The following is a 25,586-nucleotide window of genomic DNA, read 5'->3' on the forward strand; positions in this document are numbered from 1 at the left end:
AAAGTGACCTCACTGGGCTCATAACTAGAACTCCCCACTCGGGAGTAATTTGAGAGGATAAGAGGGAGGAGAGGAGGAAGAGCTGCCTCATCAACACCGGGAATTTCAGAGCAACTGACAATCCCACAGTCTTGTCTAAAATACAGTGGCATGAAAAGATCTTTTTATCACAAAAATCAATTCTTCCAACTGATGTCTTGAAGGAATACATGACATTGCCCTCCTCCTCCTGACCCCAATTGTAAAGTTTGTTAAACCTCATTATGGAACCAGAGAACTTCCACCTCTCAGAAAACGAGAGTGCAACCATGCCTGACACCAGGGCTAACGTTAGTGACTGTGCTTAGCTCTAGGGATTTTTCTTTAAATCTACCATTATCCAACTTGATTCATCACCCCTGGGCATAAGTTTGGGAGGCTATGATGGGTGGGGTGGGCTCTAAATGACAAAAGCTCATGCATGTGTTTATTGCTGGCACTCTACAATCACCTTAGCACCCATTCAAGTGTCCATCACATATAACTGGGGCTCTTTGGAGAGGGGGAAAGTGAGAAGAAACAACCTTTGGAGCAGTGACTTTTATTCATGTAAGGGACTCTAAAGTGAAGCAAAGAAAGCCACCTTAACTTTGAAAGGAGGGTTTCCCGCTATCTCATTACTTCTGTTAATGTTCCTGGGGGTTCCAGGATGGCACAGGTTTGAGAAGCCAAAGGAAGTGTTGGAACCCTGCTCAGGAAATGCAGGCATCTCTCCGCCAATTCTCTCTGCAAAGTAATTTGTTTATTCACTTTTGGTGGGAGAGAACTTCACTGTGATGCTGATATTTTAATCACTTCCTCTTCAGCACCCACCAAATCAGGTTCAATCACAAATAGAAACATCCAAGTGTCACCGAGATAATGAAAAAACTGGCTCGACAACGGGAGGCTGCCATGTTGACAGTCTGGTGATGCAGAGGAAAGACAGAAAGGATCAGCTTTTTCATCAGCTAGCAATGAAGATGAGAAAATTTCAAGTAATTCACACAAACCTGCCTGCACTGCCAGGCACAGAGAGAGAGAGAGAGAGAGAGAGAGAGAGAGAGAGAGAGAGAGAGTATATGTGTGTGTGTGTGTGTGTGTGTGTGTGTGTGTGTGTGTGTGTGTATGTGTATTAGAAGAGACTTTTCAGCAGCCGTGGAAGCATGTCATGATCCATTCAAACTCAGAACTTAGAGAGCTCTGCCCCTCTAAAAAGCCCCTCTCTGTTTTCATTATCCACCAAACCTAAGTGACCAAAAGTTTCACAAATACAAACCTCCCAGCTAAGCTGCTCCAGGCATTGGAAGTCTGGTCTTCAAACCTGGGATGACTTTCAGATATTCCTGAAAAGTTAAGGTAAATCTGACCCCTCCTACAAATCAGAGTCCCAGAGTTTCACTGGAGAGAGTCTGCCCCCTACACTGATGGCATCGTGCACTCTGTGCTTCTGCTTGGTCAAGGGAGAGCTGTGTGTTGAGAGTCCTTGCTCCATCACTATCAGAACACATCTACCCTTCACACTCAAATGGAAGAATAAAGCCAGCATGAAGAACAGTCTCTGGTCTGGAGGGGAGGGAGAGTCACAGCCCTGTGGTCGGCATTGCCCCTGCTAGCCTGCTGATGGGCTGGAGCCTTCTATTACTGAGATTTCCTTCCTTTAGGGCTTGGTTCTAGCCTTGTGGTCCTGAAGTTCCTACCAAAGGTTCTTAACCCAGGGTCTGGAAACTTGTTTAACGATGGTTGGTTGGTTGGTTTTAAGACTATATTTTGGTACCTTTACTTTAATTTCATTGATTTCCTTTATAATTCTATGAATTTTAAAATATTATTCTGAAAAGGAGTCCCTAGGCTCCACCACACTGCCAGAAGGGTCCATGACCCCTGTCTTAGAGTTCCTGATTCCTACAGTCCAGGCTCAGGTCATGGGTCACTTTCTCCTGGAAGCCTTTCCTGATTCTCAAGGAAAGCTCATATACCCACACATGATACAGTCCACATTTACAAAGTGTTCATTTTAAGTCTGCAAAGTATTTTATGTTACCTCATTTGATCCTTACAGCAACCCTACAAAGAAGGTGCTAGAATTCACTCTCATTTACCTTTGCCCGAGGTCACAGAGCACCTAAAAGTCAGAGGCAGAATGAATGAATGCAGAATGAATCCAGATTTTCTTGGATTCATTATTCCATGCTCCCCTCCTCTGTCCCTCTGACTCCATGCTCTATCTCCCTGTAGAACAGAAGCTCCTTGAGGGCAGGGGAATGATTTGGTTTTGTTTGCTTGTTTTGTTTTGTTTTGTCTTGTCTTTATATCCTCAGAGCCTACATAATGTATTCATTGTCCAAAGAAAGCACTTCATAATGGCAGGTGGGTGAGGTCAGTGACTGGATTGCTCACTGGACTCCAAGGCATGAAGACCTGAGGTCAAATGCTGCCTCATTTACCAAATATGAGACCCTAGGCAAGTGACAAACTATCTCAGCCTCCATTTCCTCCTTAATTAAAAAAGAAGTAACATTGATACCTATCTCACAGGATGGTTGTGCTATTACAAAGGCAATGATCATGGACAAATGATTGTTGGACTAGACTGATCTGATTCCCCTTGGATTGTCTTCTCACGTCTATGCTTGTTGACCTTCTCCTTCTGCCTGTACTTAACCTCAGACCTGTGACACTGAAGCCCCTCCAGGTTTATGAGAATATCTGTCTTCAGGCTCCCTGTCTGATCTCCTGCTTACTCTATCTACCCAGGCCATCTTGTCTAGCTGAGCTCCAGAATTTGACCTCACCTGGCCTGCCTGCACTGCCCATCCTGTTGGCACCCCAATACCTTCTTCAGAAAGACAATTTATGAGGCAATTTGATGCAAATTAGCAAACTACTTCCTAAATGTTTCCTAGATTACAAAACTCTTAACTATTATTCGGAGTGCCAATTATTTCATGACCTTGATAAGCAGGAATTATTCAGATGGATTAATGAAATAAATCATGTGATATGAGTAGGAAAATCCAGGGTTCCCATTAGTTGATAAGCAACACCCTTATATTCAGGGCACATTAGCAAGGCCCTCATGCTGAAGGCTGGGGATACAACAACAGTAGCTAGCATTCATGTAGTGCTTCAGGTTTACAAAGTGCTTTTATATATGTCATCTCATCTGAACCTCATAATAACTCTCCAAGGCAGGTATTATTATTTCCATCTTACAGATAAAGGAACAGAGGCAGTCAAAGGGTAAGTAATTTGCCTAGGGTCACGCAGCTAGTGTCTGAGGAAGGATTTGACTGGGCTTCAAGTCAGGTCTTCTTGCCTTCTTGCCCCTAGTGTCATAGGTTAAAAACAACAGCAACAACCAAAAACACCCAAAATACACACCCCTTCCATCAAGGTGCTTGTACTCTCATAGAGAAGATATGACATGTAAACAAGTAAATACAACATAAGGTCATGTGAGATAGGAGAAAAGGAGAGATAATAGACAATCTAGGATTGTTCAAGGAGGAAACAATGGTTTGCAGCTGGGCATGATCAAGGAAGACATCACAGAGAAATGTGACTCCAGGGACAGACCCTGGAAAAAAGAGGATGCCAAGGGCAACCCTGAAGAGCACATGCCAGGCAGGGGGAAAGTCTCTGCGAATACATGGAAGCCGTATAGGGCAAGACAAGACAAGAGAACCATGAATAGTCAGTCTGGTGGTCGGAATAGAAAGTCCAATGAAAGGAAATAATAGGAAATTGGGTTAGATGGGTAGTTTGGAGGCCAGTTGTTGAGGACTTTAAATGAGAAGCTAAGGAGTATATAATTTATCTTAAAGGCAATAGGGAGTCACTGAACATTTTTGAGTAAGATAGTAAATATAGTCTGACTTGAACATTAGGAAGAAATTATGCAGTGGAAAAGGGGTCACTACAATACACCAATGCCCTTCTCCATTTTCCTTGTAGTTTTAATTTAATAATCACAGTGTAATTTAATATTACTTACTGCAGATTACAAATGTCATTCATGCTCCATAACCTTTCCAAGTAGCCAGAATTTGTATTTAGCCCAGAAACTCAAATATTATAAAACTAGAAATAAAAGTCCCTAGGTCACCTGGTCCAACAGACAGACAGCAGCCTGTCTGGTCTCAGAAGCAGGCTCACATCCTATGGTAATTTAAGGTACATCCCTAGGACATTTGTAAGAACACCTTAATCACAGCAAGTACTAATCTACTCTGAAATAATAATTAAGATCATCTACAGGCAACCAGATCTTCCAGTATAATCTGAACTACATTGCATTAACTGCTTGAATTACCAATGGAGACGTAACCAAAGGTAGACCAGAGGGAGGGGAAGAAATAGCACTAAAATTTGAGGCTAAAGGATTGAGAAGGGCAGTCAAAGTAGGATTTTGGAGGAAAAATGATTTATTTATGTCTGAAAAGTATACCATGTTTATTAAAGGCCAGAATTTGTTATTCACTAAATACCTATGAAGCAACTAGTGAATATGGAGTCATAAGCTATTGAGATGAAAGAGACTTTTGGGATCACCTTGTCCAAATCCCCAATGCCAGAGAGAAGGAAGTTAGGGCCCACGAAGACTGAAGAACTTGCCCAAAGTCACCCAGGGAATGACTATGTAGCACAGTCAGGATGTGAACCTTGTGTTTATTTTTATTGTAAGTCCATCTCCTACTATGCCATGCTGCCTGCCCCACCTCCTTGGTCTCCCCTTCCCTTGAAATGAGATATCTTTGAAAGGAAAACACATCTCTAACATAGAGGGTTACAGCCATCTACATATATGTACCTTCTACATTATCTATATAGATATAAACTGAAACATAATTACACAAAATCCCCATATTGAAAATATATACTACTATTAAAAGGCTTTTAAAAAATTTCCTCTAAATGCAATTTTTTTCATTTTCATCACTCGTCTTCACCTTCATCACTTTCACTGTCACTCTTTTATAGGAATATGATTATTATTTCTTATTTTAAAAATTAAAATTTAAAATTATTTATTATTATAAACTCTTTGGTTTTCTACATTCCAGGAGAGGGGAATGCAACTTCTATTCAGACCAAGCTAGAATAGAAAGAATTAATTTACTAACTGGGAGACCCTGGGCAAGTCACTTAACCCTGATTGCTTCAGTTTCCTCCTCTGTAAAATGAACTGGAGAAGAAAATGGCAAACCACTCCAAAATCTTTATCAAGAGAACTCCAAATGGAATCAGGAAGAGTCAAACAAGATTGGAAAATACCTGAACCACAACAAATGAAAATCTTAGAGTGATAGAATCACTTTTTCTCTGGAGATCTTTGAAAACAGATTTGTTATCTATCTGAATATCAGGGATCCAATCCTATGCCTTTGTTCTATGCCCTGTAGTGTTTAAAACAATACTGAGTACTTAATAAGCACTTGTGGCCTCCAAACTAATTGACTTTCAGGTATTCTCTAAATGTAGGGTCTTTTCCTGCTTCTGGATTTGGAGATTCAAAACCGGCCAGGCAAATATTATGAGTTAAAGACAAAGAGACTAATCCCTGAAATCAAAAAACCTATTTCTAGGCCCACTCCCAGACCCTTTTATGGAAATACAACCAGTTGAAACTTCATAAAAGACCCTCCCTGATCCTCCCCTTCCTAAGTGACTCCTCGATCTTGGGCAAAAAAAATGCCACCTCTTTCTCCTGTTATAGTACAGTCTCCAATGAATTCTCTCATGTGTCACATCTCATTTGGTTTTTTTCATTGCTTGGCTTGAAATAATCTCAAATTTTCTGGAATACTGAAAAAAGGACTGATCTCCCCCAAGTACTAGGGCCCTCCTTTACTACTATGTAGTTATTCTGAGGGCTTTTTTTCTGTCTATGCTGTATGTTATATACATAATATGTACAATTATATAACATTTTATAGGCATACTATATATACAATATATTTTCCATTCTGAGTATATATAGTAACTAACCTGCGCTTTCAACTGTTAGAAATCTTTCTTTAGATTTTCAGGATTTGTTATTTTTAAAATTGAATATTTAATTTTTAATTAGTACGTACATGTCATCTTTCCCAATAGAATGTACACTCCTCAAAAGAAAGAACAGTTTCATTGTATTCTTGTATTCTCAGGGTCTAATGCAGTGCCAACCAAGCCTGGTGCACTGCAGGCCCTTATAAATGCTTGTTGATTGATTGATAGATTGCCTGGGGTCCCAGCTTCACAACAAGTCCTTCTCCTAGGCAGCTATCACCATTTCCTCCCACACAAACAGAGCAAGGGCCACGGTTGGTAGTTCAGGCACAAAGAGAAACTATTCCACGAATGACTTGGGCCAGCAGCCTTCTGGGTGGGAGGGCGACTTCCAGCTCCCTAGGCAGTCACTGAGGATTGCCCCATCAACCTGTGCGGGTTTGAGTCCAGCCACGGGCTTCTGGCATCACCCTGAGGCTGCAGAGGTACAAGGGCTCCTTTCAATGAGCCATCAGGAGGAGCCCCACAGCTCCCCATCAGCCTTGAAAGTCTAGGCCTGAAGTAAACCACAGAAAGTTGTGCCCCTGCCACTTCCTCTACTTTCTTTAAGAAATATCTATTTGCATTCTCTTGATGTTCCCCAGTACAAACTTTAGGGTCCCCTCTAGGCTTTCCCCTGTTTCAGTACAAACAGACCTTCCAAGCGTTCTTTGTATATGTCACAGACTGTGAAGGGCAGCAACCAAGTCCAGCAGCATCATCGATGAACAATAGAAGGTGGTCTATAGCCTTTCCTGGGTCCAGACAAAACTAACATTATTTTACATGCAGCTCCATAAATGTGAAAAGCCTACAGCCAAATTTCAGGCTATTCAAAAGGTGGGGCCCATGCAAAGTGCAAATGGAAGATTCTTAGATGGTTTTACAAGCAGAGTTCCATGCTAAAACCCACCACTGGGGAGTTTCCTCCTACAAAAAAGGGTGGCTTTAAAGAAATTGGGGTGGTAAGAAACATGGCCTAATAGGCAGAGGTCTGGGCCTGGAGTCAGAAAGGACAGTTCAAATCCTTTGTCAGGAATATCAGCTGTAGAATCAGGAGTAAACTCATTACCTTCTAATGTCTTAGTGTTCCCATCTGTAAAATCAGGATAACCATTACTACAGTATCTACCTCTCACGGTTGTTGAGGGAATCGAAGTAAATAATGTGCGGCTAAAGTTTTGTTCATGACAGAAATGCTGGCTATGTCACAGCGAGCATTTAATAATAATAGCTCTACAGCAATATAATATGAAAACATTAGGGGAAATTAAGGGAAGAAAAAGCATAGGCAAAAAGGAAGCAACATTATCACTTTTTATAGATATGATGGCTTACTTAAGAGAACCCAATAAAAATTGATTGATGGAATAACTTTTAGCAAAGTTTCAAGATAGAAAATGAATACACCTAAAGCACCAAATTTCAAACCAATCGAGAAGAGATGGAAAGAAAAAATGTCATTTAGTAATTACAGCATGAATAAAATATTTGGGAGGCTACCTACAAAAGCACACACAGGGACTATGTGAATATAGCTAGAAAATACTGCAGAAATAAAGACAGATGTGAATAACCAATAAATGTTCATTGCTCATGGGTAGACTGAGCCAACATAATAAAAATGGCAATAACACCTAAATTAATTTACTTACTAGGTGCTATCGCAATCAAATTACCAAAGGATTATGTTATAGAGCTAGAAGAAAATAATAATAAAACCCATCTAGAGGAATAAAAGGTAATGAATCTTAAAGGAAAGGATGAAAATAAGTAAAGAGGAAGTGAACCTGGCAAGAATGGATTTCACATTATACTATAAGGCAATAGTTATCGAAATAACTTGGTACTGGTTAAAAAGCAGAGAGATCACACAGGGGAACAGATTAAGTACGTAATACACAGAAGTAAACAAATCTAGTAGTCTCACATTTAATAAATTCAGAGATTCCAACGATAGGGGAAGTACTCACTAATGGACAAAAAGTATTGGGAAGGCTGGAAAGTAGTCTGACAGAAAATAGACAGATTCATATGGATAAAAGACTTAAATATGAAAGGTTATATCACAAACAAATTTGAGGACAAGGAAGAAATTTCCTCAAAGATCTATGATAGGACAAGAGTTCATGGCAAAAGAAGAAGAAAAGACTGGACAAGTGTGTTTACCTCAAATTAAAACACTTCTTGCACAAACAAAACCAATGCAACTAAAATGAGAAAAAAAACAGCTAACTAGGAAAAAATATTTACAGCAAGCTTCTCTAATAAAGGTCTCATTTCCAAGATACATACAAATTTATTTAAATTTATAAGAAGAGGAACCTTTCCTAATAGATAAATATCCAAAGAAAATGGAGCGTTTTCATAGAAAAAAATCCAAGTTATTAATAAGCCTATGAAATAATGTTCCAAATCACTAACAATTAAAGGAATACAAATTAAAGCAACTCTGAGGTTCTATCTCACACTCATCAGCAAATAGAAGAAAAAGAGAAAATTACAACTGTTAGAAGGACTTCAGGAAACAGGAATATTATTAATACACTGTTGGTAGAACTCTGAGTTATTATAGCCTTTCTCAAAAGCACTTTGTGACTCTGCCCACAAAACATCACTCCACCATGATTTTGACCAACAATATTACTAATGAGCCCGAAAGATCAAAGATAGAAGGAACCCAGATGTACAAAAATTTTTAGTATTGGCAAAGAACTGCTAACTAGGGGGATGCTGCTCAGTTGGGGAACGGCTAAACAAAGTATGGCACATGTATGTAGTGCAATGTTGTTGTGCCATAAAAAATGACAAAAGGGCTTTCTCAGGGTTTTGAAGAAACCTGAAAAGACTTTATGAAATGAGGGGGAGTGAAGTAGGGAGAACCAGAACCGCAGCATTGTAAAGATAGCTGTGAAATAGTGAAGAACTCTGCTCAGTGGATTGACTAGTCATGAGTCTTTCTAGACTTTCTACTCAACATGCAAAGTAAGACATGCAGTTCTGGACACAGACAATGTAAGAATCTGTTTTGCTTGGTTGTGAATCTGTTGCAAGGGTTGTTTTTTGTTTTGTTTTGTTTTTATTTGAAAGGAAGGGAAGAGAGTGGGAAAGGAAGGGAAGAGAGAGGTAAAAGAAACGCTTTTTAACGGAAAAAAGGAAATTAAAGTAAAAGTTAAATTAACATTTTCAACATAAACTTTAAATTGCTACATGACGTCAAGTTGTCATTAAGTGACCTCGGTCAGGGTGCATGTTTTCTATTATGACTCTCCTATCCAACATCCAAAAATCTTGTAACGGATTGAAACAAATTTAAGAGTAAGGCCCATTCCTCTATGAAGAAATAGCCAAAGAATGAGAACAAGGAAGTCTGGAAGAATAAGAACAATGGCCACCAGAAAAACTGCTCTAATTCTAGTAGGCATGCAAATTAAAACAACTCCAAGGTATTGCCTTTCACCTACGAAATTGTCAAATCTGAAAATGATCAAATTGAATTTTTTTAAAATGAAGTCTCCAAAAGCTTCCCCAAAATAGGCTTTTTCCCACTGAAAACTGGCCTTCCTTTCCAGTCCTCCAGGCCCGCCTCTTTGGGAAGGAAGGAAGTGCACAGCCATGCCCACATGCACAACCTCTGATTCCCTCCATGCCCCTGCCCTAATTTTTGTGGCTTGGACCTCCTCCAAACGCTCTGTCTGACTTTGCGGTTTTGTATTGGAGATCCCATGTCCTGATTCATTGCATTCCCCTGATTGACAAACAGATTCAGATATGAAAACAAACAGTTACCTGCATGTAATTGGTTTCTGACAGCTGCAGCTTTTACACTTTCGATTCAGGGTGGAGGCTGCCTCTTAGACAAACCTATTGCCCCAGTTTTGATCCTTCATGGGGGCCTGTCTCTACAACTCTACTCACTGAGGTATTCAATAACCAGGGCCATAGAGACAATTGCCACATTTTGTAAATGACACTTCTGCATTCTGATTATTTTTCCCCTCCATTAACTGAATTATTTTTTTTTTCTAAATACACTGGGTTTCAGGTTTCCAAACTGATGTACCTTCTAATTAAATGCAGAACATTCCCCAACTCTCTTTCTAGGAGAGGTCCACTTTTTTTCCTCTCTCTTGATTTAAACATGCAGCATAATACCTTCATTGGTGGATTAAAATGTTTGACTAAAAGTAAAACCTATTATTACATTTTTTTTTAGTGGTTTGGTCTCAAATAATGTCTGCTGAATAATGTGAAGTATATCCTACCGTTTGCACTACAAGCTACTACTTGCATCCTGCAAACAATCACAGCTCCCAATGCAAAGGCAGAGAAGAGACTGGGACTTGAGCATCTTAAAATTCCTGTAGAAATCAAGTGCATTTTAAGTATCAGGTCTGATTATTTAATCAGACAACTTGCATTTTTGCCCTGGCTAATTTTGAAGGCTGATAATATTTTACTCATAAAATAATTGTGCACCTGTTGTGATGGAAACCTATTCAAACAAATGTTAATCGCGATGCAATTCTACCCTTAAAGCCAGGAAATATGGGCCTCTCTTATTATTTCTAGATGAGGCAACAAAGCTGTTTTAAAAATCCCTGGGAGCAGATCTGGTCTTATATCTCCTATCTTCTCCAGCCCTCAGAGAGGACTTAGAGTCCATTATTAAGAATATGTTCTAACAAATAGCTGCATACCGACCTGAGAGGGAACAGGGCCCAGATGATGTCCACAGAACAAAGTGACTATGAAGTAAGTGCACCTTTCCCATGTCAGATCCTGCTCCCCCACCAAACTATTTTAATGACAGCAAATAGTTTCCACGGTCCTTTCCTTACTTGCTTTTGATCAAAGTAGAAAACGAAAAGTAGACCCTCAGAGCCCTCCCTCCTCTAGCACTTTCGTCATCTGTCGACCCTTTTAATGCTGAAGGTCTGTTTCCTCACAAAATACCCCCAAGCTCAAAAACACCCATGGATGGAGGGACAGAGAGAAAAGCCCAGACCTTTTTCCACTGGGGCTTCCTATCATTCCATTCAGACTTGCTGGGAAGCACCAACGTGTTTCTGTTCAGCCAATTTCCAGGTGCAATCAACTCCTAAGTACTAGAAAGAGGCTTGAGGAAGGAGGATTTGGCCTGAAAGTTAAATTGAACTAAATTTTAAGCTCAGTTACACACAGCTTCCTTTGGGTTCTGCAATACAGTAGGAGTAGAGAGCAAAATTGGTCGAGAGTCCTTAATGGTTGTATTTAAAATGTAATTTTATCTAAAATCCCCTAAACTCAGAAACTCTATCCTTTGCAAGGCCTATTCCACTCACATTTTACCTTTGCTAATGCAAGACAACACATTTCTCATCAGAGTTCAGAAAAAGCATGAATCGTTTCCCCACAGCCTAACCTCTCTGTAGTCTGCCTGCCTTGTAGTAGCTTTGTGCAGACATTTGGACTGAAGGGGAATCACGAATAAACTGAATAATTGCATCAAATTTCGTCAGTGGATTAAATATGCACTCAGTAGTAATTACTAACAGTAGCAACACATTAAAAAAATGCAGAGAATAATGTACAATTTATGCTTATTTCAAGAGCCCTATTCATAAAATACACCATTTGGGTGAAAATACATGCATTTTATTGAGTGGGTAGACTGGGCAATTTTTTCCTAATTCAGAGACAAATGACCTAAATACTGAACATGTGGGAGGTCTACTACTCTAGGTACTGGAGTACTGGAACTTTTTTTTTTCCCCATTTATCATCATCTAGGTACTAGATCTGACATCAAGATATCATTAGAGGAGCAAGCCCTCTCTAGACACAGGAAATGTCCAGAACACACCTTGGCTCTCAGGAAATGCCAGTTGCTTAAGGGCAAAACGAAAGACATGCTTTTGAAGCAGCACAGAGAGGAGCACACCATAAGCTCATATCTCTACTTGGCACATTAAAGGCTTTGTGCACAAAATCTGGACCCATGATGGCTCAGAAGAAAAATTTTCACCTTGGGAAATGACTGTGGCCTACTCTTTGGTGCTACTCACAAGGCCCAGTTGTGGACTCCCACAAGAAGGCAGTTCCTAGGTGACTGTCAACATCTTTCGATATACTCCAATACTGGGAAGAAAGCGCCCCACTGCTAATTACAAAGGAATTTTGGTATAGACTTGAGAAAACAAAACTGTGGAAGGGATAGAAATCTATTAGAGGCACCAAAGCAAAGGGAAAGAAAGAAGTGGTTAAATCTTATTGTTTTTTATTGTTGGGTAGTTTCAGTTGTATCTGACTCCTTATGACCTTATTTGGGGTTTTCTTGGCAAAGATACTGGAGTGGTTGGCCATTTCCTTCTCCAATTCATTTTACAGAGGAGGTAACTGAGGCAAACACGGTTAAGTGACTTGTCCAGAGTCATACAACTAGTAAGTGTCTGAGGCCAGATTTGAGCACATGAAATTGAGTCCTCCTGAATCTAGGTCCAGCACCTCTGCACTATGGCATCACCTAGGACAAATTAATCTCAGAGGTATGAGAATCACACGCTTTGAGAATTGAAAGGGATCATAGGAAAGCCATCTCTCCAAATCCACACCTAAGTAAAGATGGTCTCTGCAACTTCTCGGACAAGTAATCACTTTCCCTTTGAAAGTTTTTGGTTATGGGCTGTTCACAACTTCTACAACAATCTTCTCCATTTCAAGATTGCCCTAATCATTAGGATAGTTTTCCTAATATTAATCTGAAATCTCCCTCTGTAATTTTTATTACTTCCAGCTTTGTTTTCTGGGGTCAGATAGGATTTGTTTAATCTCTCATTCTCAAAACAGTTTTTCTAGTATTTATAGGTTATGATCACGCCAGCCTCACCACCACCATCACTTTCTCTTCCCCCAGCTAAGCATACTTTGCTCCTTCAACTGCTCATGGAAAATGAGTTCCAGTCGCTTGAACACTCTGGTTGCTATCCTTTCAACATGCTTCCACTTTTCAGCGTTCTTTCTAAGATGCAGTGCCCCAAAATGGATGCCCACAATACTCCATATATGGTCTGGAGAGGGCAAAGGACAAAGGGACAATCACCTCTGTCACTCAGAACATGATGCATGTACTAAATATAGTCTAAGATTACATTAACTTGTCAGCAAGCTTGTGAAAGTAGCACTGTTAGTGTTTACACTAGATAGCAGAACTCATACTGGCCGTGGGGTGAAAAAATAAATGAGATCTCCAGTTTAGAGAAGAATTTTGGCTAGAGTGTCATGGCAGAAAGCCATTGACTAATCCTTCAGACAAGCCATTGACTAGAACCCATTTCAGATCCTTGTCAGATTTGGTCAAGGTCAGATTCAATGGACAAGTTCCACAAGCCAGATAGTAAACACAGACACACCAACAACACACTGGATAGTCTTTAAAGAATTACTCTGGATCTTCTATGCTTGGTCAAAAACTTAATTCAGCAATTTTTAAAAAATTCCTATGTGTATATGCAGGACTGGGCAAAATAATTAAGTTTAAATAAGGTATGGCCCTGTTTTTAATGGAGTTTACTTTCCTAGAATAATGTGCAGAAGTGTGCAATGTAAGATAAACATCAGTTCTATAAATGCCAAGTAGTCCCATGCCCATGAATCCAGGCAGTGGCGTATCTTCGCTGTCCACAAGTACTTACCTATTATCATCCTGAATCGTCTCTATGAAAGAAGACATCCTATCAAACCTTTCTTTGCCAACCCATTCCAGTGCTGACAACCTTTATTTCTTTGGTTTTTTCCTGGGGATTCTCATCAACTATGTCACAGAGAATCGATCACAACTCAGAGGGACAGAAATGTCCATTGTAAGAGGTACTACAGGCCAAACACTTGCACAAACAAGTATGTGCTCAGGTACCAAAGTCCAATTTAGAGCACATGAAAAACAAGTAGACAAGATAGAACATGAAACCAATCAATCAATATACATTTATTAAGGGCATACTATGACCAGGCAAAAGACAATCCCAGCCCTCAAGAAATTTGGCCTTCCAGTGGGGGAGAAGACATGCAGACCAATATATACAGAGCAAGCAATATATAGACTGAATAGAAAGGAATTAACAGAGGGAATTAAGAGAGAGTGAGGAAGGTTCCTGTAAAAAATGGGATCTTAACTGGGACTCAAAGGAAGCTGGGGAGTCAGAAGGCAGAGTGGTAGAAAGAGCATTCCGGAGATGGGAAAGAGCCAGAGAAAATGCCTGGAATGAAGAAATGAAGGGTCTTGTTGGTAGAACATCCAGGAGATACACACTATGCAAATGTTTCCTAAAGAATGCACACATATACATATATGTTTATGTACATTTATACATACTTTTTGTATAAATAGGTATTTCTGTCAATACCTATTCTCTCACATCACCAATTGCAATGAGCTCAAAACTTTACAAGTACACAGACAGAAACAAGTCTATAAAGAAACTTATTGTTACTGTATTGGTAAAAAGGAATGTTATTTTATATTGTTTTATATTTATAAAATTTTATGCATTTATATTTGCTTTTGTATTTCTATTTTACATTATCATTTTTTTAGCATAGTATAAATAGTTCCTAGGATGAGAAATTTAGAGCTAGAAAAGAACTGGATGGGGGAAGCATTGAGTAGAACCCCTTCATTTAACAAATGAGGAAACTGTGGTCCAGAGAAGCTCTCAGTCATACAGTTAATAGATATCTTAGGCAGAATTTAATTCAAGTCTTCCTGATTCAAGTGCAGTGCACTATCTACTACATCAGCTTTGTCAAGCTGAGTGATCATCTGTGATCATCTGTGATCATCTGTGATCATCTAGTGTCACGTCCTCATCTTAGAGATGAAGGGGCTTAGACCATGCAAGAGTAGTGTATGGTCTTCAGGGTTCAGACCCCAGCTCAGATGTTCCGATAACCTCATGCAGTGTCCTTTTCCAATGAAACTGCATTTCAGCTATTTTATTTGGTATGTAACTGTGCAGACTCTATTATTTGAATTTGTTGCGAATACTACCAATTTTATCATTTTTCCCCCTTTTATGAGGAAAGATCTCTTGGTGCTACAGATTGAGATAGCAGATTTTAAAGACACAGAAGATTTCCCCATTCCACCTCTCCACAGTGTAGTCTTAGGAATTTAACACACAAAGCCAGTAATCTTGGGGTGTCCTGATAATGTCAACCCTGAGGATAAAACTTCAAACTCTGATGTTACTATGTCATCCTGAAATAATGATTCATATGTCAATCAGTTTGTGATATGTATGTGTGCATATATATATATATATATATATATATATATATGTATATATGAGAGAGACAGAGAAAGACCGAATTAAGCATAGATATAGAATACCTATGTCTATGCCTGTGCCTGTCTCTTTTTTAACCCACATCATCTCCATGAAAATGTTTGGAGTTCAATGAAGAGCAATCCCCCTCCCCCAACCCCAGGAATGAAAGTCCATCCTTCCAGCCTTAGTCAAACATACAGCTCCAGTATACAGTTTCCCTCATTCTGCCCAGGAGTATCACAGATGCCCTGCGAGCTACCATTTCCTGGTAGACAATCTGAATGGCTTCCAGGAAATTGCTAATGACCCTCATTTTACTTAAAAACCAGGCTGTAATTAGTAATAGCTTTTCTTCTCCATACCAGTTATAATGCTTATTTTAATCAGAGTAATCAGGAGAAAAATGTAAAATGCCTTGTTTCCCAGTCTATCAAAAGGTATTCTTTCATTTTTAGGTTGGTATGTCCCCAAACATACTAATACATACTGAACGCAGTCATCATTGTGTGAGACCACTTTTTTTTAATCTTTTCATTCCCAACCATTCTACTTTCTTCTTTGTTAAAGCTTGTCACTTGTTACTCAGAACGGGCTTTCTTAACGGTGTCCACAGAAATGTTTCATCCTCGTAAAGCCACCATAAGAGAGGATAGAGGAGAAATCTGGCAGCTGAAACACTTCTACGCAAGGGCGATTTTTAAAGTAAGGTTTTGTTTTACGTGCCTTATTTACCTGTTAACATAGTCTATCAAAGACACATGAATGTTTCAGATTCTTCCCCAATTAATTTAAGATATTCTTTAATGTGATCACTGATACCAGCCAGGGATGCTTCTTAGCCTGTGTAATATTTATAATAAGGGCCAGTTATTAAACTTCAGTATTTTCTTTTATGCGTACATTGATTTCACTAATTAGATCCAACTGATCTTTCCCCCTGCAGATTGATTTTTTTAATCCTCACAGTTAACAATGATCCTAATGTATCATAACACTTTAGACCTTAATCATATAGCGGGGCTTTGCTCGTAGCTTTTGTTTGAGTTTTAATTAAGAAGACCTCGTGTCTCCAGCCCCGAGTGGGGGGAGGTTTTAATTGCCTGCATGTATATCACACAGACTTCAAAAGAAGGAAAAGATGTTTATAAGAGAGAGCACAAAGGGGGGCTCAGAAATGTCTGCAGCCATACAAAGCAGGGATAATTAAAAACCTATGGGTGCGGCTGTGATAAAAAGCACATATATTTATTTCTAAAACTAGCTGCTGTGTGCCCTCATTGTTTGCAGAAGAAAGTGAGGCAGGCAGTAGACTGGGAAATAATCTCATGCTACTGATTACAGGAGTGTCAACAGAATATTCAGGGAGTCAAGTCAATTCATCTCAATAAGCGTTTATTAAGCATTTGCCGTGAGCTAACCACCATGGTAGGCAGGGAATACATGCTGCCCTCAGGGAGTCTACAGCCTAACCTTATATAGAGAAATGGAAAATGACCTTATGATGCTGCCAAATTTTACTCCAGTTTCTGTGTGGTGAGAATCTTGACTTCTTCACCATACTTGCTTTGGGATTTTGTATATGTGTTTTTGCCCCAACCACTTCTTGTCATGAATAGGGTGCAAGGTACATCAGGGGTCAGTGAGCCCTGGGTTCAAGTCCTCCCTCTGACATTTACTATCCATGTTGCCATGACCAATTCACTCAACTTCTTTGAGCCTCAGTTTCCTCATTTGTAAAATGAGGGGGTCAGGCTAGATGACTTTCAGTTCTAAATCTATGATTCGAGTACAGTGTAAAAGTATGAGTTTAAAAGATCTATAATTCCATCATTGAAAATGACACAGTTTGAACGCTCCAAATGTTAGAAAGCGGTCTTCATGGGTTGCTATGGCCAACAAACAACATGGTCTGATAACCAGTCTCCTGGTATTAAGCCTTTTCTTTCTTCATTGGCTTGTGCCAGTCCTTGAAGGGCAAATATCCACACAATCTATTGTCCAACCATAGGCAAAGCCTTCCTAGTAGCCCAAGCCTTGATAAGAACCTGACAGCAATCAGTACACAAGCTCCTCTGGTATTGCCTCTCCTGCCATGTCAGGGGGAAGCATCAAAAGAAAATGACCTTTCTTAAATGGAGAAGGACCTACATGCTAACTTCCCTGCTTCCTCATCCTTTTAAGATTTGGGTTTTTGGGGGGGGTTTTTGGCTTTTTTTACATCAAAAACACTGAACCTTAGAAAGACTACATTATACTATTGGAAGAAAGTCTTTGAGACTCAGACACGTTGTAAATAATAACAAGCAGCACTCTCACTTGGCCTCCTTTTATATGCATTTTAGGTATTTTTTAAACATAGGAGGCGAAGAAACCAAAATCAAAACAAGATGGGATCTTTTTAGCCTACTTTCTCTTTGCTTATTGGTCGGTAGAGTAGCAATGGGTCTCCTAAGAAATACTGTCCAAATCACTGTATTTTTAAATTTTTAATAATCTACATTAGAATCTGTATTATAATAATCTACATTTATTTTCCCTTTCTATATTAGTATATTACTGCTTCATTACTACCATCACCGCCCCTCCAAGATCCCCCAAATTAGCTCACTGTTGTAGTTTTTTTTTAATGTTGAAAGGTAGTATGGATCTGGTTTTATCAATGGGAAAGAGCATTAAAGAAAACTTATTACCATTTGTTTTGTGGCAGCACCCCAAAGTCACTGGGACTTTTCATCTAACTAGTAGCTGAAGTATTCTTTACATGCCTCCTCTTTAGAATGGGAGCATCCTGAGTACAGGCACAGTCTTCCTTTTTCTATGTGTATCTCTAGCACTTAGCAAAGTGCTTTGCACATGGTGATCATTTAATCAATACTTTTTTATTTTCTTGTGCATTCATTTATGTATCCATGTTGCCTACTTTTCTAGTTCTCTCCAATGAGGCTTGATAAAGCAACTGCCTTAGACTTAGGAATGGCCCTTCAAGAAACAAACTTCTCCCAATATTTAAAAATTATGAAGGAGAAGAAGATGGACACAGAAAACCAATGGATTATTTTTAAATGAAAGCCAAACTATGACTGGGGTATGTATTGTCCTAGAGAAGAGAGACAAAATGTGACACAAACTCACAATGTCCAGAAATAAAGTTGATGATCTCATAGTGTAGGTGAGCAGCAAACAGCCGCAAAGCCCAAGCTTAATGGGCAGGTCAGCTGTGCCCTGGGCAGGATGCACCCAAGCCCGAGGCTTGCTGAGAGGCCGATCCTGACCCTTTGGTGATAACAGAACTGCTTAAGTTACTTAAAGAATGACCTTCACCATTTGATCTTCAAAGACCTATCAGAGATTGAAAAAGACCATGACCGGCCACAGGAGCCAAGCAGCTACATGATGCCTGCTTTTCTGCCCTGCTCCCAAGATTTATGTTTGCAGCTGAGCCTGAAAACTAAAACAGGCTCTCTTTTGGTGGTGATAAGCGGCAGTGGCTGGCTGCCTTGTCCTACAATGAGAGCTTAAAAAAAATAGAAGTAGAAGAAAACTGAGACTGGAAGCTGTAGCATTGCTACTGAATCTGCAACTTTTTTTTAAACTCAGCATTTAAAGGCAGCTAAAGCATGAACATAGCCCAGCATGTCAGAGCTGGAAGGGGTCATCTAATTTCAGCCCTTCAATTTATGGATGGAGAAACTGAAATCAAGAATAGGGAAGGGCCCTGCCCTGGATCATAGTCTCAAAGTTGGGACCCTACTCTCCTGCCTTTTAGTCCACTGATTGTTGAGGCAATTCAGCCAAGACTTAGAAGCATAGCCTGGGAAAAATACTTTACACTAGGCCCTGAAGATATAAAAGCCAAAGCAAAACCATCTCGGATCTTAAGGAGCCTCTATTCTGCTTCAGGGTGGAGTGGGGTAGGGGATGCGAAGGGAATTCAACATTGACAGAGTTCAGCAACCGCAAGGCACTACGAGGAAAGAGTAAGCGAATGGCTCCAGTGATGAAGGTGGTACCTGAGCTGAGGATTGAGGTAATCTAGGGATAGAAAAGAGGAGGGAGTACATTCCAGGACTGGAAGATAGCCTCAGCAGAGATGATAAGGGGGGATATGGAAGGTCAAGTTTGGCAACAACACAGTGCTTGAAGTAAAATAATGCGAAATATCTCCAGAGGTAACTTGGAGCCACATGATGGAGGGCTCTCAGTGCCAGGCTGGAGAATTCAGATTCTATACCAGAGAAAATGGGACCCACTGGGCATTTTGGAACAAAGGTCAGACCTGTGCCCAACTTCCTAACTCTACATGAAATAATAATAATAACAATAACCTTCATTGCCTATACTGAATTTTTTTTTAATTTCAAGGTACATTATATACATTATAAGCCAGGTCTTACACCCAAGTCTTTGAACTCTAAATTCAGTTTTGTTTCATTTCTTTTTTTTTTCCTTCTGCACCACAGGAGCAGATCAAAAGTACCTTACCTTCTGTAAAAGGTTCACAAGATCTACTGACCTCCATAGTCTACTGAAAGTGGATGCAAACTCAAGTCTTCTAACTCCTATTCAAATTAATACTGTCACAAAGGAAAATTTCTAGTTCTTAACACTGAACTAAACTGTGAAATATTATCTAGATTCTAGAAGCGCCCTTTCCCTATACACAGTAAAAAAGGAAAATAACCTTCAGATTCATTTAAGTTCTAAGGTTTGAAAAGAACAAGGGGAATCATTTAAATTGATTTTTTAACTTTGGCTCAGACCTGTGATTTGATCATTATAGAGGAAATCCTGGTGTGGAAATTCCCTCTACCAATGCCCACCTGCAACTCCTTTGTAATTTTATGATCTTAGAAAATTTCCCAGGGCACTGAGAGGTTAACTAACTTGCCTAATGTCACACAGCTATCATATCACAGAAGGTTTTAGACCTTGGTATTCCTGTTTCCAAGGCTATCCCTCCATCCACTATGCCATTTTGCCTATAAAAGTGAAAATTATTACATGAAAAAGCATAGCTCTTCATTCTCTTTCCTCCATTACGAAGAAAACCCCCATTCTGTGTGCTCCTCTGCTGAGCACACCTAAGAAGCACATCCCACCTTGAAGCCTCAATGTAAATATTGATGTAATTAATCATAAATGTCCGAGGAAAGAAAACACTATTTTCCTTATTTGGTCTGCATCACATAATTATTTTTTCACCCCTCTTATCAACTGTGTGTTTGGCAAACATGAGTAGAAACAGTTTGTGCTACGGGTACAGCTAGCGTTGCTGTTCTCCTGGCAAGCTGCCCAGGGAGGCGCCTTCCCGCCATGAAGATGCCAGCCCAGGCACAGAGGGCCGTGTGTTTAGGGGAACAGGGAGGAGACTCACCGAGGTTCTCCCCAACAGAAACCATGTAGGGCTGGGCCTCACCCTTCAGGGCACCGGGGAGAATGCTGGTGGTCCAAAGAAGAGTGGCCAAGTCATCTGTGCCTTTGGGAGTGGCTCCCAAGTAACGGCATCTTCTCTTCCAGTGCCCAATGCCAGGGAAAGCAGGAGAAGCCCAACCAGCAATTTTCTTCCCCTGAAGCATAACCCCCACCCCCAAAGTCTCCATCCATACCACCACCAGGCAGAGAGGAGCTCAGATGTCTGACCCCACTATGGCTTTGCTTCTCACTTATGTCTCTGCTTCAGCATGCAGTGATCATCTCCTCTGTCACCCTTATTAACAAATAAATAGGGGGAAGGAGAGAGAGTCACAATCCCTGTGACATACTAAAACAAGTAACATGGAAACTACAGATAGAAAACTAAGCATACAATGTCAAGAATCCCTGAATTCTGATATTGGGAGGAATCTCAGAGACCTCTAACTCAGCCTTCCTCTCAGAACAGAAATTCTCCTCTACAAAAGCCCTAACAACTGGTCATGTCACCTTACTCTGAACACTTTCAGTGATGGGGAATTCACTACCTACCAAGGAATTCTGTTCCATTCAGTTGTAGAATCGCAGAATTTCAATGTGAAGCAATCTAAGTGACCATCCAGTCCAATCCATACCTGAAAAAATATTCTTTTAGATAGCTGTGGTTGTTATTGCTTAACAGCAGGCCTAAATGTGCCACCCTTTGCCTTCAAAGATCACATGGAAGAAATCCTCTCTCTCAGCCTTAAATACTTGAAGACAGCTATGATATGTTCCATGGACCCAATCATCTCCAAGACAAACATCCCTAGTTCTTTAAATAAACCATAGAATTGCTGATTTAGATCTAGAAGGGTCTTCAGAGGCCATCTCTCCTCATTCCAAAGCCACAAAGCTGTTCATTCTGCAGATGAAAAAACTGAGATCCATTTACTAAAGGTTAGTTACTTCCCCAAAGTCACCCAGTTAGCAATTAACAGAGCCAGAATTTAAACCCAAGTTCTTTGCAAATTCAATCACAGGCACACAAGTGCAATTAATAAATGCTCATTTACTGACTGGTGAATTTTTCTTGTATGGCATGGTTCAAGCCCCTCTCCTGGTCACCTTCTTCTAAGACGTGCTCCCTCTTTTCAAAGTCTTATCTAAAATAAGATTCTCAAAAATGAACAAAATATTCCATCTGCGATCTAACTAGGACAGATCCTATTTCTTTATAATAAGTGTTCTTTCTAATTGTTTGTTTAGCTATGTCTACTACCTCACCTGAGCTGTAGAATGACTTGGATCCCACTGGCTATTCGGTACATAACAATTAAGAGTATCATATACTGGAGACTTTACAAATTTAGGAAATCCTATGTGTGACGAAATGCTAAAATATTATTACTTTTATTAATTATAAGAGGCAACATGTAATAGTCATATTAGAATAGCCTTGAAGTCAAGAAGGTAGAGGGCCAAGTCCTGCTTCTGAGACAAAGCAGATCTATGACAAGTAATTTCACCCCTCAGTGACCCCAGGCAACTCCCTAAAACTATTAACTCACCGGCAAATTGCCAATTTGCATTGTGGAAAGGAGTTTCCACACCAGGAGTGTAAGAAATAAAATCTCTAGCTCGCTGCTCATCATTACAACAACTCGCATCTTATAGGTTTTGGATGTCTGTAAAGTGCTTCACTTGCAATATTATTATCCCCATTTTATAGGAAAGAAAAAGGTCTATCCTTTGCCTACAATAGGTCATAAATACTTATTAAATCGGAACTGAATTGCTAGTTTGAAAAATAAAGCATTTTTCTTTCACCAAATGCTCCAATCAACAGGGCTCCCTCTCTCCCTTTCCCTTTATTTTAGGCCAGACCTGGGTTACTTAATAGGTGCTGGGCATTCCTGGTTAGAAACTCCTTCTATCAGTGCCAACTGAGAATCCATAACGTTACAGAGTTATCTAGGCCACTGAGAAGTTAAATGACCCACCCACAGTCACACGGCTAGCATAAACAAAGGAAGAATTTGAACCCAGATTTTTCCAACCTTAAGGCTGACCCTCTATCAACTTTGCCTTAATTTTCCTCCCTTTAAATATGTAGTTTGACAGTGATGCACCTGACAATGATTGCTATCTGCTGGTAAAGGATAATTGAAAGGGCATCATAAACACATTAGCTATTATGATGAAGACAATGCAGAGAAGGTTGCTTCATCGCCCCTGGGAACAAATGCACAAGAGCAAATGAGCCTAGATAATTTCAAGAAACTAATGAGTAGAAAAAAAAAATAACTTCTGAGCTCCGAGTGAACTAAATCCTAAAAGAAACACACACAAAGAAGCAACATTCTGGACAATCTTTGCCAGTAGAGTAAAGAGAAGAGGGCATGGAGAGCTCAGAGGCAGAAGAAGAGGCAACAGGCAGGAATGATCCTATGTAGAGAAATGGTAAACAAAGAGCAGGAGGGTGTCACTGGCAATCCCCGTAGGATGCTGCTGCCCAGCCTCTGGGCTGCCAATCCCTCGAAAACACGGAACTGCTGCAAAGGGTCCAAGTATACAATGGGAAATAAGTAACTAACCTTTCTGCAGACTGAATAATTTGTCTCGAACATGTATGTTTTACTATTTTTCATATAAATGCGAATGCAAGTGTGATGAATAAAGAACAAATTCATTTTTAAAAATTACTGAATTCACTGTAGCTTTTCATCACAAATTTTCTCTGTCAATTAAGAATAGTACTATTACCCTGCAGATGTCTGTGAAATTTGGGGTGTTTAAAAAGAGTCTAGCTGTTTGAAAAGATTATGAGCCACTGTTCTAGATTATATAATAATTATTATTATCACAATTATTATTATAACTAACATTTATATAGTGTCTGTGTCTGAAGCCAAATTTGAACTCGGGTCTTCCTTGACTATAGTTCTACTGCTCTATCTACCATGTCATTTGGTTTCCTGGTTGAAACCGGGTAGTAGGGAGGAGGCTGATGTACCTTCAGCCAAACCCATGGATCTTACATGGAGTAAGAGTAAATAGACTGGCCCTCTCATTGCTGAGCAAATACTTCAAGTTGGTTAAGATAGAATTTAGGGTCCATGATACAACAAAAACTCATAGCAGTCCTTTTATGGTAGCAAAGTACATTGGAAACAAAGTGCATTCCCATGATTTGGGAATGTCTAAACAAATTGTGGTGCATGGAAATATTAGGATATTTTTCTACCATAAAAATTATAACTATGTAGAAACAAAGAAGTTGGAAAGACAAAAAGGCTAAAGCAAAATGCAGGAAGTAGAATCAGGCAAGCAATACACATGATAACAACAATAGAAATGAAAAGAATAACCTTAACAAAACTGAACTCCGCACAATTATAATGACCAAGCTTGATGCCCTCAAAACAAGGGATGTCAGAGGTCCTGTCAGACTCAGTTGATATGTTGGTTAGTTTAGCTGAAATGCTTGTTTATTTTCTCTCCTTTTATTCTCTGTTATAAGGTTGGCCCTTTGGGTAGGGAAGGGGGAAAGATGTACGTGGAAAAGAAAATGATTAAAAAAATTAGAAATTATTTAAAAATAAGTAGATTGAGTGAAGAGCAAAGAACAATGGAGGTGGGTGGTATAGTGAGGCTGCTATGCTGAGGTTTTGAGGCTGAGATGGTTCTCTCCTTATGTCATCATTAGGATGAGTAGAGGTGTTTATAGTGGTCTCTGTTGGTCCAGGATTAAAGCTCATGCTGACTCAGAGCCCACAACCTTTCTATCACAATCAAATCACCTGAATTTATTTCATGGGAAATACATCAAACTAACACACTTTTGGTGAGGCTGTTCATTGGTCCAAATGTTCTAAAAGAACAACTTGAACCTCTGCCAAATAAGTCACTAAACTGTCCATACCCTTTAACCCACTGATCTCAACACTGGGAATCCACCACAGTGAAGTCAAAGACGAAAAGAAGGACTCCACATATGACCAAACATTAACAGCAATATTTTTTGTGATAGTAAAAAAATGAAAGACAAAATTGGTAACTGTCAACTGAAGAAAGGCTAACCCAATTATGATATGAATGGAATGGAATGGAATACAGAATATTATTATACCCCAAATATGGAATATTATTGTACCCCAAAAAGCAGCATGAGGAATTCTGAAAACTATGGAACAACTTGTATGAATTGTTTCAGAATGAAGAAAGCAGAATCAAAATAACATGAATGAAAGTAATACTAAAAGATATCAAAATTCAGATTAATTGCAGTGGCAAGGGGGAAAGAAAGGAAGGAAGAAGCATTTATTAAGTTCCTACTGTATGACAGGTACTGTGCTAAGCACTTTACAAATATTATATCATTTGATCCACTCAACAAATAACTTTAGTTTCAGAGGACAGATGGTAAAACATGATAGGAAAGGAGGGAACTACAGGTATAGAATGTTGCATGCACTGCCAGATTAAATGGTTTGCTTTGTTTAGTTGTGTTTTGTTTTATTTGGTTAAAGGAAGAGTTCTAGTTGAGGTTTACTAGCATATTTTTTTAAAGATACCAGTAAAAGTTTTTAAAAAAATATTTTAGTGGTACCCATTCAGTAATGAGCCTTGAGCAGTCTTTAAAATGGGACACAATAGGTCTTAAAAGGTGGAGATAATCACCTGCCTGAAGACATGAGGCCGCTGAACTTTGTCTCACACATCTCCAACCTGTCCTCACACAAATATTAGCTATGTGACTCTGGGAAAGTCCAGACTCTTTGTACTATAAGACGGTGGGAAGGTGGGGAGGGCGACACCAAAATCACTTCCAGC

General features: G+C 39.6%; 1 protein-coding gene across 28 annotated transcripts in view; it reads right to left on the reverse strand.

Moving 5' to 3' along the window:
* The window catches only part of SOX6 (SRY-box transcription factor 6), a 666,349-nt gene that overhangs the window by 249,688 nt on the left and 391,075 nt on the right, over positions 1–25,586 (reverse strand). The window contains exon 1 of one of the 28 annotated variants that reach the window (XM_072619596.1): positions 2,121–3,810. The exons of 26 other annotated variants lie outside the window; for them this stretch is intronic. In XM_072619596.1, coding sequence (XP_072475697.1) covers positions 2,121–2,202 — 82 coding nt within the window. In that variant the 5' untranslated portion in view covers positions 2,203–3,810. Of the gene's footprint in view, positions 1–2,120; positions 3,811–25,586 lie in introns of those variants that run through there. One more of the 28 variants, XM_072619597.1, reaches the window with a different exon arrangement.

The sequence above is a fragment of the Notamacropus eugenii genome, chromosome 6, assembly GCF_028372415.1.
Source record: "Notamacropus eugenii isolate mMacEug1 chromosome 6, mMacEug1.pri_v2, whole genome shotgun sequence".
NCBI classification, from domain to species: Eukaryota; Metazoa; Chordata; class Mammalia; order Diprotodontia; family Macropodidae; genus Notamacropus; species Notamacropus eugenii.